Source organism: Ursus americanus, chromosome 19, assembly GCF_024610735.1.
Source record: "Ursus americanus isolate L20-20 chromosome 19, mUrsAme1.1.p, whole genome shotgun sequence".
Classification (NCBI taxonomy): domain Eukaryota; kingdom Metazoa; phylum Chordata; class Mammalia; order Carnivora; family Ursidae; genus Ursus; species Ursus americanus.
In genome coordinates, this window is record NC_142145.1 from 57,328,989 (window position 1) to 57,343,544 (window position 14,556).

General features: G+C 44.8%; 1 protein-coding gene across 5 annotated transcripts in view; it reads right to left on the reverse strand.

Moving 5' to 3' along the window:
* Positions 1–14,556, reverse strand: part of PIEZO2 (piezo type mechanosensitive ion channel component 2) — a 450,496-nt gene that overhangs the window by 73,451 nt on the left and 362,489 nt on the right. For all 5 annotated transcript variants that reach the window (XR_006778951.2, XM_045793888.2, XM_045793887.2 and 2 more), the window contains 6 exons: positions 6,620–6,796; positions 6,210–6,335; positions 4,578–4,778; positions 3,696–3,900; positions 3,475–3,576; positions 2,233–2,398 (listed from right to left, as the gene is read on the reverse strand). Coding sequence is in view for 4 of the 5 variants with exons in the window: in XM_045793888.2 (XP_045649844.2) it covers positions 2,233–2,398; positions 3,475–3,576; positions 3,696–3,900; positions 4,578–4,778; positions 6,210–6,335; positions 6,620–6,796 (977 nt within the window). In the remaining variant the exon portion in view is untranslated. The remainder of the gene's footprint in view (positions 1–2,232; positions 2,399–3,474; positions 3,577–3,695; positions 3,901–4,577; positions 4,779–6,209; positions 6,336–6,619; positions 6,797–14,556) is intronic.

Genomic DNA, 14,556 nt, shown 5'->3' on the forward strand with positions numbered 1-14,556 from the left:
GTTAACGATTTCTTGTGGAATTTACTGGTTTGCCTTCAGATAAAAACTTTTTGGGTGCCTGGGGGCTCAGTCGGTTGAACGTCTGCCTTCAGCTCAGGTACTGATATCAGCGTCCAGGGATAGAGTCCTGAATGGGGCTCTCTGCTCAGCAGGGAGTCTTTCTCTCTCTGCCCCTCCTGCTGCTCGTGCTCTCTCTCTTTCTCTCTCAAATAAATAAATAAAATCTCAAAGGAAAAAAAAGCTTAGTTTCTCCCTTTATGACAGGGAAAAAGATCAGTTGCACTGATATTTTCTCTTAGTATCACAGAGAAGAGGTAAAAAGTGGAAGTCCTACCTCGTATTAGTGTTTAGTGTAGTACATTAACCCTAAAAGGAATCTTTAGGTCTACATAGCTTATCATTTTATTTATTGTTTTAATTTTAATTTTTATTATTTTTTAAAGATTTTATATATTTGACAGACAGAGAGGGAGAAGATCAGGGGGGAAGGGCAGAGGCAGAGAGAGAAGCAGATTCCCCACTGAGTGCGGAACCTGATGCAGGGATTGATCCCAGGACCCTGAGATCAGGGCCTGAGCCAAATGCAGATATTTAACCAACTGAGCCACCCAGACACCCTAGTTTATCATTTTATTATAATTTTTTATTTTTTAAATATTTTATTATTTATTTGGGAAAGAGAGGGAGAGAGAGAGAGAGAGAGAAGAAGCAGGGGGAGGGGCAGAGAGGGAGGGAGAAGCAGACTCCCTGTTGAGGAGGGAGACTGTCATGGGGCTAGATCCTGGACTCCGCCGGGATTATGACCTGAGCAAAAGGCAGGTGCTTAAATGGCTGAGCCACCCAGGTGCCCCACCTAGCTTATCATTTTAAAGCAAATTCACTTATTGGTTTGTTCAGTACATGCTGAGCTCTTAGGCCACTGAGAGGCACAGAAGGGCCTCAGCACCCAGGTTTTGGAGCTAGGTCGATTGGGTTCAAATCCTTGCTCAGCTTCCTAACCTACAAAATGGCAATGATAATCTCTCATAGGTGGTCATTAGGATAAGATGGCTTCCTCGACGTAAAGCACTTGGACCGGATCGTGGCACACAGCAAGTGCCCAATAACTGCCACTATTAACATGACCATGTGTATTGTAGACCAACAAGCACCGGCAAGGATGGGGGAAGGGCACGCACACAAAAGGAAGTTAGATGTGAACTTTGCCCTAAGTTGTCTGTATCTCAGACCGGGGTGGGATGGGTTCTTCAAATAACAGTCCCATGCAAACAAGATACTCTGGGACTCAGAAACGGGGAGCAAATCTCAGGTGAGGAGAGACACACTGGCTGGCCCCAGACTGATCTCCTTGCTGCGCACTGATGCGCAGCCTCTCCTGGGTGCGACAGCTGACCCAGAGTGTGGATGCTAACTAGTGAGGATCAGGGAGTCTGCAGGTGCAGGGCTGGTGAGGAGGCACAGAAAATCCCACCAGCCCGTCTGACCCTGACTGCAGGGCCAGAGCTGGACTATGACTGCTGACTGGGGAGGCAGCGGGTGCCCGCCATGACCGGGCGGCAGGTGAGCAAAAGCACTGGGACTTGGGAACCCAGAGAACACAGAAGGAATGCAGAGTGAGAAATTTAGTCAGGTTTAAATGCAAACTCTGCTGAGGGGACAATCAGGCTGCCGAGCTCAGCTCCCACCAGACTGTGGAGGACAGTGGAGGACAGAGAAAGGTGTTACAAGGGGAACCCACGTGCCTGAGGGAATAGCACACAGGGGAGCGCCAGCACGGGACAGACTGTGGCTGCCAGCCCGCCATGGTGCCCACGGAATATGGAGGACCAGGAGGACGGGGAAGGGCAAGAGGGTGAGGAATGGGAATCAGGAAGGACAGCATATGAAGAGGAGGGGGAACAGAAGGTAAAGACGAGGGACAGTAGTCAGAGGAGGGGTCTCTGCTGGAGCACCAGGAGGCAGTATCACGGGCCCTAGGCAGTTTGTGTGGGGAGACGTGGAGGGAAACAGAGGGGAAATGTGTGGGTCATGCTGAGAAAAGCAGAAGCAAAGCTGAAATTCAGAGACTCAGCCTCTGGACCGCCAAGCCCTCTGTCTGCATTTATGAGCCCGGCGTGTACCGTTGGCTGCCCAATTTCCCAAGAGTGGTGGAGAGAGAACCGGAAGTGGAGCTACATCCTCCAAGTGACACGCATGTGCAAAGTGGCTTTGGACCCGCTCAGCCACCCTCACCTGCAGTGGATGAAATCAGGCACGGGGTTATGCTGGCTGAAGGAGGCCGCGTCAAGGTTCATGCAGATCTCCACGTTGTCCCCGGCCATGATCCGTACTGCAGCCTTGTTTTCATCCTCAAAGATCTGCCTTTGCAAGGAGGCACACAGGAGCAGCATGAAGTCATCTGGCAGGACAGAGAGATCGCTGAGTCACCTTCTCCTTATCCAGGTTTCCAAGATGCAGGAAACAGTCCCCACAAGAGATGAGCTGCTCCCCAGCTCCTGAGTGAGTCGCGTTCCCAAAGTTCCCAATGTACAGTTCTCCCTAGTTTCCAATCTAGGGGCCAAGTCCCACCTTGCCCACCACGGAAGATGAATGAAGGGGGCACAGACACTGGAGAGTCTAGATTTTATCTGTGTGTTGGTGAGTGCAAGTATCAGGTGATAATCCCTAGTCTTATGACTTTTCTTATGGGATCATATTTATTTGCATTTACCTCCCACCAAAATTTTGAGGAAGCCAGTTGAGTATACTTCTCCATCTTGATCTTTTTACTTGTGGCAGAGGCAGACACTTGCAGTTTTCTTCAGCCTCTCCATCCCCCATTGTATTTGTAACTGCATGCTTCCCAAGTGGACAGGGCAATGAGGGAGGGGAGCGCAGGGGAAGATCATGGCCAGTTATGGGCAGGCTGCCTCCCATACATCAAACCTGAGGGTGTGGAGGCAGCATGTCCCTCTGGAGGTGACTTTCTCATCCTAGGTGGGGCTGCTTCGACCCTGGGATCATCAGCCTGCCCTTGGAAGGGTCAGGGGCTATAGCCTGGAGTTAGAGCATCTGCAGTTTGGGGAGCATCTTCCTAGCTTCCACGGTCTTGGCGTTAGCTTTGGTCTATCTGGTGGCAGCATGAAAGAACCACTTTGCACAAAACAGGGCCTCCCTCTGCAGTCTACCTTCTAGAAGATGGATGAGTAGAGGGGTGTGTGTGTGTGTGTGTGTGTGTGTGTGTGTGTGTGTGTTGGGAGGTAAAATTATGGAAGTGGAGATGGTATTTCCAATGTTTATTTATTAATTTTGCAATGGAATAGGGCCAGTAGAAGCCATTAAGGACTTGTGATATTAATGCATCAAGACAAGCTTTTACATGACCACCAAGTGTGTTGGAGGAAGCAGAGGCACGAATGCACAGCACACAAAGAAAGATCAGCAAAGAGAAATCCAAACCCCCATGCTCTGTGGCCCTGCGGCTCCAACACTTACAGACAAGAAACACGGGGTTGGGACGCACAATGAAGTCTGGGAAGTACAGCCACTTTATGATGTTGTCATTGAAGCTAGCACCCTTGAATCTCCATGGGTAATCTGCAGGACGGAAGTGGTAAAGAGCAAAATCAGTACGCTTCTTCCCCACCCTTGTCGCAACTGTGCACGACACAAGGGCTGATTACAAGAGCAGCCGGCTCCCAGCAGGGCCCACGCACCTCTGCAAGGAGCCGCAGGGATGCCGATGCAGATGAAGTACTGGAAGGTGATGATGCACGCCAGGAAGCAGCAGTACTTGGGCCAGATCTCCGCAATGGCCTTTCTTCTGCGCCGATACAAGACAGCGATCAGCCAGCACGCGTGAATCATGGCATAGAAATCCATTCGCTGACCAATTACGTTAACTGACATTAGGAAACAGGTCTGTGTAAGGATGAAAAGAGGCAAAAAAAAAAATCGGGTTTACAGGGAAGGGGAGTGGTGTCACCTGTCAGCCCCGGGCAGGTGGCTCAGAGACCGGCATTCCCAAGGGGGGGTCTGTCTACACGTTTTCACACATGTCTTATAGCATGAAGACTGAAATCATGTATAAACTGACTACATCACTGTGAATAAGAACGACTTCAAACTGTGAAGAGAATACAGCAATGAGCTCTTCGTGAAGCATCACTTTTCCAAATTCGTTCTAGTAAGAGGCAGGCACTACCACAACCATTTCAGATCAAACCAGTTCATTCTGGCAAAAGTTAAACTCTCAGAATGCACAAAACACAAAGAAGATTTGTAATACATTAAAGAAGCCAGTGAAAATGACAAAGTGTTATCTATGCATGGGCAAGGCTACAGAGATCCAGAGAGGCCAAGTTCACTGCTGCAGTGCGCTGTGGAGCACTGGCCTTGGTCTTAGACGACTTTCAACCAGGCCAGGTGAACCCTTCAGTAGAATGTCCTCCCATTGATCTTGAGGAGACAGTCATCAGAGCACAGAGATGTACAAGTAAGCTCTAGGGGCCAGCTGGCCAAAAACAGCAATTGGGATTTTCACAGAAAAAAGAAAAAAACAAAAACAAAAACAAACCCACGTCAGCAAGGAAACTCACCTCCAGACCAAACTTGTAGAAGAAGTAATTTATGAAATATTTGGCACAATTAATAAGTCCATCATCTAGATGGAGTCTTGTAATGTCGTGAAAGATGGTTTTAGACACGGGGGCCGTGAGGTTGTTTCGACCTCGATAGTATTCCTGATGGCGGTAAACTGTAACCTCAAAGGCCAGGATGGCCAACATCAGGAGATTATTCTACAAAGGAAGAAAACACGTTTGTGTGAAGCCAAATGCTTTAGCTTGGTCACTTTAAGCAACCTCCATACTCAATCCTTTTTTTCGCATTCTTGGTGTCTAAAAGAACAATGCTTTATAAAATCCCACCTCTATAGAAGTCTTGAGTTCAATGTTCATTTTCCCTGTGGCATAGTAACAAGGTGGGGCTACATGCATTGTGTCAGTCAGGGTAGTCTCCGGGATGCTAGGACCTAGAATCCCTAGACAGAAGGCCGGTGATGCTCATTCCTGTTTCTGGAAAAGTACACTAGCCATAGGAAGATGCAGTGACCAGTTGCCTCGGGAGGGCGGTCCAAACTTGTTTGCAGCTCGGAGTGCAAAATGGTACAGGGCCATCTGGGAAACAGATGAAGCTGCAGGGGAAATCTTTCAACAGCTCGGAAATCTGGCTAGAGAGAGCCGCAGACTGACAAGCATGCTGCTGACCATAACATAATCATAATGATGATGAAAATAGTTAATGTGGATGGCACCTCATGTGCCCAACACTATTCTGATTGCTCTTTTCAAATATCAGTTTGCTTTATCCCTATCACAGTTCTTGATGGTGGGAAGCATTTATATTGCTGCAAATGATGTCTGTTGCATGAGAGAAAAAAAAGTGAGAAAGCTACCACAAAAAATGGGACACTTGGTACTTTTAGAAATTCTAGGTGTTGAGTATAAATGCTTCATTCCTGAGTGCTTCTGTCGACGTGGTGTGAAGACTACTTGGAGTATCCCTCAAAGTGAAACGGGAGCAGTCCGAAGCATACTGCTTTCGTTATGTTGGTTTTGACTATTTGCAAAGTTTCTTTTCAAAGACAGGTTGTTAAAAATTGTATTACCTCTAATGATAACTAGCTGGAATTTAAATAAAAGCTTGAAGAAAAAAATTGTATTACCTTTCAACATAATATAGGTCCTTTATTCAACATTGTAGAGAAACAATTTAGACAGCAAACATTTCTCGTAATGCTCTACCTGCTTCTCAGCAATAATCACTGTAGACAATTGGGTATTTTACTCAATATTTTTCTTTGCATCTAGAAGAGACCACACTATGCACGGTGTACTGAAATTTGCCTTTTTTTAAGTTAATATATTTTGGATGTCTTTCAACATCTCACATTATCAATCTACCTCAATCTTTTAGTGGTTATGTGCTATTGTACTGAATATATTTGTCATACTTTATTCAATCAATCTTAAACTACTCGATCAATTTCTTTTCAGTACAATGCGGTACTGACGGTAATGTTTAGTCGTTTGTTTCAAAGGTGATTCCAACTGTCACATAAAAAGGCAAGGTTTTTATCAGATAAAAACCTTGATAGCAGAAGTCTCAAGCAAAAGATTCTCTGGCATTAACTGTGCAGAAGCACGGATGAAGTATGGCGAAGGCCTTACCCTCAGGTAGACAAGCAGAGGGGAAGACTTCCTCAGGCCCACCCATTCTGTTGGGTCAATAGGAGCGCTGTACAGCTGAGACTTGTTCAACTGGTGGATGGGTATGTTCGTTTGGTTTTCATTTGGCTGAAAAGAAGAGAACAAAGAGTTAAAAAAATGGTTGTCCAGACTGGAAGAGTTAGATGTTTCTCCTCAAGTTTTGCACAAAGGGACACTGTGGGGCCGGGAGGGAAAGATCCACTTTAGGGGGCGGATCTCAGCAGGGGAAGAGAACTAGGGCCAGGATGTATCCAACATGGCTGAGGTGACTGAAAGGCCAGACAGAATGTGTTCGGGGCTGTGGGTTCCCCAATATCTGTGTCACTTCCCTAAAGACCAGTCAAGAAGAGTCCCCTGTCTTCGAGGCTCACCAAGGAACAGTTAACAGAAAAGTTCTCAGGCTTAATGGTTTGCAGCTGGTACAACATTTTGCAGACGATGATCACACACGTCCAGACAGTGCAGACACTCGAAGCCAGACGGCGCAGCTTGGAGTATGGCAGAGCAAAAGCCCAAGAAATCAAAAATACATAGTTGAACAGAGACACCTGAAAACATAAAATCAGAAATGGGGACAAAAATACATAACATGGCACAATAGCCACAAAATGTGGCAACTCGATTTATTCAGTTTGGCAAAGTCTGATTGAGTTCCTGGCATGTGCAAGGTGTTGCCCTAAGTGTGTGTGTGTGTGTGTGGGGGGTCTTGTATGGCAGAAAGCTACATAACCAGATGATGTCAGTATAGTGTAGCAGTAGCTCAACTATAGATGGGAACGGGCCCCTGTGAGAAGACCCTGAAGGGGTCCTTGGCCCCATCTGGACTTTCGAGAACATTTTCTGGAACAGATACTGCCTGAGCTGGGCCTTGAAATATGATAAGGTTAGCCAGGCCAAGAAGATGGGAAGTGCAATCCACGTAAAGGATATAGAGGTACAGGCAGGAAAGCATGACGGAGCGTGGAAGGGACGGTGACCACAAACAACTGGAAACTCTGGAGTTGAACGTGGCGCATGGCAGCAGTAAATGAGGCTGCAGATGCAGCTGGGAGCCACATGTTATGGACCCCTTTGAAACCGTGCTATGGCCTAGGAACCCTCTGTGCAGAAAATAGAGAGTCAAGACTTCCCACAAAAATCGTAAGGAAAGATATTCATTTTGTTGAAATAAGTATAACTGAAGAATGGAGGTGCATCCATGGGGGTTCAGTGAGAGGTCAGGAGACCTCACGGGCACTGCCAGGAGAATGTGACCAGGGCCCAACTAGGGCTGTGGAGCAGTGGCGGGGAGGGGTCACCGATTTGAGATGGGAAGTAAAACTAGCTGGAGCTGTTGACTGGTTGGCTTCATGGTGGTGGTAGCTGGGGTAAAGGAGGGGTGTAAGGAATGCCTCCCAGGTTTCTGGCTTGGGAGCCAGAGCCCTGAGAGGATGGCAGTGCCACTACTGAGACAGGATCTTGGTGGGGGTGGGGGGCATGTGTGAAGAGGGAAGACAGTGACTTCAACTTCACTGTAGACGCTGTGTGCTTATCAATCAGGTGAGATGCCCAATCATTTCCAGCGGTTCTCCATAGCCAACAGTTCACGGAACAATACAGAAGCACAGTCATCTTACTCATCCGTGGAAAACACTCATGATTAAAATAAGATCTGGATATTGTTAAAATAATGTCATAAGAACATTTAGTATTATCAGCATGAATTAATTAACATTAACAGCATGCACTCAGTTGATAAAATTCAACATGTTGCCAGGGCTAAGCACTGTGGGCTGTAAAAAGTATGGTCACATGATGGGCTGACGAAGCTGCACAACAAGAAATGAGGACACTCCGGGACAGTACTTAATTCTGTAATTAGTAGCCACTGCTTTTCTACTTAACTGCTTGTCACGGTCCAGGCAAGGAACCTCTCTGGGAATGAACCGCTGAAATATTAGGGTAGTAAGAACCGTCTTTCAGAATTCATTGAGGAGGAAAGACATATTGCCCTGTGAACTCTACAGCACTCACAAACACAATAAATGCTGTTTTAACAAAATACTTTGACTGGCTAAGTGACTCCTCCTTAGTCATCAGCCAGTGTCATGTTAACCAGGATATTAAAAAAACATTTCTTTTCTCCTCAATTAATTCAGTAAGCCTATTAAAGCTACTATGAAATTAAGTCTCTTTGTTATTCCTTTTAGTATGTATTTAAGGCATTGAGTATAAAAACAGCATAAAATTTACATAGAACTCTTAATCTTTTGAGTATTAGAGAAAGATACATTTTATTAAGTCCTAACCAGGCTCAAGGCAGCATATCCTGTGTGGATCCCTGGCCTAAAGAAACACATGGAGTAGTGCCAGTGAGAACTGTGTAGACAGTCATGGCAACATGGTAGAGGGAGTGTCTGCCTGGGACAAGGCCAGCTGTATGGGGGCACAGAGCTGATCAGCTAGTCCAGGGTTAGGGAAGACTGCCCATGGATATTTGATCTAAACTGAGGCTGGCAGTACAAATAGGAGTTAGTCAGGCAGGGGAATTGCAGGTGTGAGGCCTTCTGGCAAGGGAGAGTATGGACATCCTTGGTATAGCAAGTGGCTCCCCATGAAAGCAGTGTGATCAGGGTCTCTTCCAAGGGCTTTGGAATCCACCTAGGCTAGGGTGCCTAGGAAAGAAAGTGGCAAAGTGGTCCAGGGCCAGATCGTGAGGGTCCTGTAGTTCACGCATGTGAGGACAGGAGAGCTGTGAAGGTTTTTGAGTTGAGATTAACATGATCCTATTTATGCACTGGAAAGACTGTTTGGCTGCATGATGAAATCCGTACTTCCAGGAGAAGAGATTGGGGCAGGGTTGGGCATCTGGTAGAGTAATCTAAAAGGGAAAATGATGTGGAGGTAGGGGGCTCAGTTTTAGAGATGCTGAAGGTGCTTTTGGGACACTCAAGGATGAGCTCATGTCCAGCTGTCACTTAAAGATACCGGCCTGGAGTTCAAAGACCGGATGGGATGAAGACATAGATTTACAATTCGTGTATGTAGATGGTGAGTGAACAACAGGAGCTCATGAAACCACCCACAAAAGGTCTAGAATCAGAAAAGGGGGCTGCAGTTAGAACCTATAGAAGAAGAAGAAGAAGAAGAAGAAGAAGAAGAAGAAGAAGAAGAAGAAGAAGAAGAAGAAGAAGAAGAAGAAATAGAAAAAATAGAAAAAATAGAAAAAATAGGAAAAAAAAGAACCTAGAGAAGAGAGGAGTTGGTAAGAGAAGGAGCCTATGAATGAGCAGAAGGGAGGGGCCAGGGAAGTGCGCTGTTTTGGAAGACAGCAGAAGCTCTTCAAGAACAAGGAAATGATTGTTAATGTCTAGTGTCATAGAAAATCAAGTAAAATGAGTCCTCAACAGTGTCTATAAGGTGGGAAAACATGGACTCAGAGAAGTACCATAATTCATCCAACATAAACATGATCGATGATAGTCTTATCCTTTCCCTGATGGTGGGAGTCTCATGGAATATACTTAAAAAATTTACAAAAGACAAATATCTGGGCCCCAACCAATATCTGATGAAGCAGAATTTCTAGGGAAATCTCTGGTCATCCATGTATCTAACAAGTGTTCAGGTGATCCTTACTATCAAGAAATTTGGGGAAGTAATTTTATGCCATATGTCTTCCTCAAAAAACACTTTTCCAAATTGTCACTTTCTCTGAATATAAACTTGTAAGGTGTGAGGCCACTTCCTTGAGAGAGGAGCCTCTGAGAACTGTGGTCCCTGCTGAGGGCTGGCCCAGCTGGCCTCCCCTCTCAGAGCACCTGCAGCCTCAGTGACAGCCTCCACAGTAGGACCCCTGCATGACACGCCCCTCCCTTGCACCCACAGCCTCCTGGGATGCCTCTAATGTGACTTTGGTTTCATTTACCAGCCATGACCATCAGACTTCGAGCCAAGGCAAGAAATGTGTCTTTCATGCCTTTGTGCCAACATCTAGTGCAGTATAAGCATTCAATTTATTGTAATTTAGTTTAAGTGTATAATGAAGGATAAATGAATGGTTGGCAAGAGTGAAAATAATAATGAAACATCAATTGACATATAGGGTAAATCTCAAGCTTGTAAGATGTTTTATTTATTTCCTTCAGCCAGTAAACTTTTACTGAACGGCCCCCAATTGGCCGGGCCCCATAGGAGCTGCTCAGGATGCTAAAATAAGGTGTGATCCCTTCCTCAAAGAATAACCTGATCTCTCAGAGCTTCTAGGAAGCTTTGAAGTTAGAAACACAGTTGCATATAAAAAAAGATGACAATGTTATATATATTTAAAATCTAGGTCCTTCCAAAGTGGTGTCCCTATGGTAAGAGACACCAATGTAAAAGAAAGGCCACTATAACAAATTCTCCCTCATGGTTTCTTCTTCCTCAGATGCCCATGATGATAACCTTGTAAAAGTTTAATGTTTGGCTCCAAAATGACCTGAGAAATGACACTGAAAGTTTGTGAAAACAAGTAGCCTGCTGATGGCCTTGGCTAAGGATGAAGATTTCACTTGGGTCGTTGACTTTGTTCTCATTTTTCCATTTCCTGATCAGCAAATTTTGAGGAAGGATATCTTTTGTGCTAATCAAAATTAATAAGCTAGGAAGGGCCAATGTCGTCACTGATGGGCTTCTCTGGTTGAGGATGAGCCAAGCCTTCAAAGCAGAAGAGGCCCCTGAAAGTAAACTCAGCACCTCAGATGTGCACAATGTCAGGGGCGGCTGGACACAGGTGAACAATGCCCCTGGAATTGAGCGGCACAGCTTCCCTCCTGCCCTCTGCCCAATATGAACCCCTAGACACTTGCCTTCGTTATAAGCAGATAAGATTCAGATACATCATAGCCTGTTTTGGCACATGGCTCCTTACAAGAATCAGTGTTCGTCTTCCCTCCCCAACTGTAGTCATTAAGTATAGAAAGTTAAAGTGAAGCTTCACGAGGCACCACCTTGGAATCAATGGAGGCAAAACATTCCAACATGAGGTGCTAGTCAGTCATGGAGAATTTTCAAACCAAAACAGTTGATGGGAAACCGTGTAGAGGGCTTTTCAAGCTCCCTGGGACGGTACAAATGGGTCGAGATGGTGAAGATGACAGGAGGCAGTGTGATGAAATTCCTTCATAGGAGGTGCTTCTGTCAGCACCACCCCCGAGATGAACAGTGGAACACATGTCCCCTTCTGCTAGGGAGGAAGGGGGGCTACATTCTCTACCCAAACCCCAAGCAAGGAGCTTCAAGCAGCACCATGCACAGATGCTAGTTTGTGTATTCTGGAGTCTGGACATGGATGTCCAGCTTCACCCAGAAAATCCAGTTGGCACGGATTTGGTGACTAGGACAGGAGTTGCCTCATTGCAAAACTCATACACTAGCAGAGTACAGACTGTGTGAGTGCGGCCCTTAGACCTGAGGCGGGAGAGAGAGAGAGTGTCCAGAACCATTCTAAGTCCTGCTCAGGGGCACTGCCTGCACAGGGGCCGAGACTCCAACAGAAAGGGTCAGGAGGAGCAGATGCTGGGGAAACCTCGATGAGAGAAAGGGAAGATTTACTCAGCTCCAGGCCAGTGTGAGGTCATCCTAAGAATGACCATTCTCGCCATTCCCATCTGAGGCCATGGTTCAGCCTGGGAGGCCTTATAACAGAGGTGAGTTCACTGGAAGGTGGGGGGCAGTGAAGGAGGTGTGTGTGAGAAAGAAAGAAGCTGCTAGAAGAGGAAAGACTTCTACCTGGTAAGAGATCAGAGTTTAGTGTTGGAGAGGATGTGGAGAAAGGGGAACCCTCTTGCACTGTTGGTGGGAATGAGGACTACTGCAGCCACTGTGGAAAACAGTATGGAGGGTCCTCAAAAAGTCAAAAATAGATCATCTACCCTATGATCCAGCAATTGCACTGCTAGGTACTTACCCGAAGAATATAAAAACACCGAATCAAAGGGATACATGCACCCTGATGTTTATAGCAGAATTATCTACAATAGCCTAATTATAGAAACAGACCAAGTATCCATCGACTAATGAATGGATAAAGAAGATGTGAGATATATATATATTCTTAGGATGGCCTCACACTGGCCTGGAGCTAATTAAATATACATATATATATAATGGAGTATTAGTCATAAAAAGAATGAAATCCTACCATTTGCATCCATGTGGATGGAGCTAGAGAGTATCAGGCTAAGTGAAATAAGTCAGTCAGAGAAAGACAAATACCATATAATTTCACTCATAAGTGGAATTTAAGAAATAAAACAAATGATCAAAGGGGGGGGAAAGAGAGAGAGTGGCAAAGCAAAAAACAGACTCTTAACTAGAGAGAACACACTGATGGTCACCAGAGGGGAGGTGGGTGAGGGATGGGTGAAGTAGATGATGGGAGTAAGGAGGGCACTTGTGATGAGCACCAGGTGTTGTATGGAAGTGTTCAATCACTATATTGTCCACCTGAAACTAATATCACACTGTACGTTAGCTAACTGGAATTTAAATAAAAACTAAAAAATAAAATAAAAAATAAAAACATTCTATCTTCATGAGAAAAAAAGAGATGGGAGTTTGGATCTTTTCTGTGACTGGACAAGTCTAATTAATGAAGTGAGATTCTGTTCGCTCTCTGAGGTAGGACTTTCTATTACCTAGGAATGATCAGAAAGTTTTGCATTTAAGAGCATGGAGAAAACTTTCTCTTAGAATACATTTTAAAGGGACAATAGAAGTCTGAAATTAAGTGATTTTTATAATTACAACCCCACGTGTTCTGATTGCTTCATATTTCAACATTAATAAGAATCAGCGATAAGGGAAGCCCAGAGACCAAAGTCAGTGTGCAGAGAGGAGAGACTTCCTGATGTTCAAGGATCAGGCAGGAACCTACCCTTTGGGGCTGGGAACACCTCAAGTGGGTGGGATGACAAGATGTGAAACTAGGGTGACACACTTTGGGGTTAACCTTCTCACCAGGGGATTCTGGCAGATGTTAGCAACAGTGGGAGCAGTTATTTCTCTGAGGCATGACTGTCTGATGTGTTTTAAAGTTATAGGTGAAAGAGATGGAATTAGGAAGGAAAATTCTGGAAGTCTGCACAATGTATGAATTCTAGAGAAGGCAATGGTCATATGCCATCAAAGGCCTTTTTCCTGATGGTGTAACAGGGTGAAGAGATCATGATCATTTACCTACTTGATAGTCAATGAACAAGACATTCTCGGGACTCATTAGGATGGTTTTAACAAAATATGCCTGCCTTTCATTTAGGATTTGTAAGAAAGTGGTATCATTGAACTCTTCTTTTCTCTTTCTGAATTCCACAGGACGGATTTCAGATAGTGGATTTTCTGTGCCCTACTCACATTAATTTCCTTCATTTAATGCTGACCCCCATCATAAAACTCTCTTTTCTGCAACAACTTCTCATGCCGTCCAAAGACCTCTGTACATCAGATTTCGTTAATTCCAAAATGGCCTTTGCTATTTGTAGCCAAATGCCTCTCTTGCTCTTCTTCTTTGTTCTTTAAGACTCTGACCCTCAAATTCTTTCTGAATTTGTCAATTTACATCTATAGTTAAAATGCTTAAACATCTTTGTCTTCAATGAGTACATGGAGTAGCCTAGATTTTAGTTCTAATTAATGTGTGGACTGTTAACAGTGGAACACATGTCCCTTTCTGCTATAAATCTCACAGGTAGAGTAGTTTCTGTTTCTGTTCCCACCTGGCAGTGATCCTAGATCCATTCCAGATAGTTTGTATGACATAGAGAATGTTCTAGTTTAGACTGGGGACCTCAAATTACCTACTTGTGAATCTTTTAGGTTTATGGTGTTGTAGTTGTAATATGACGTTATTATTTAACTTTTTAAAAACTAGAGGCAGGAGTTCCCTGACTTAATTTTTAGAGGGCAAAGACTCTTTGAATTGTCACTCAAAACTAGTCCAGGGAAATGAGAAATATGTGTAAATTATCTGCTGAATAAATCGAAAGAGAGCTAATTTCTCTACAGTCCTCATCAAGTAACTGTTGGCTGCGTGATGCCTCTCCTCTCTCCAGATGAAAAAACAGAACTGCAATGCAATGTTGAAACACTCTGTCTTGTCTCAAAATATCCAGTCATAAACAAGTTGAACTCTGTCACAGATTTCATTAAATTTGGGAGGCTGAGTTTACTCCTTGGTAACATAAACTGGAATACTATTGTTTTCCTCAAAAAGAGTTCATGCACGGTAGTACAGAAGAGCAGCACACTCTCACACAATTCAGCTAAAGACTCCAGGAAAATAAGTAAC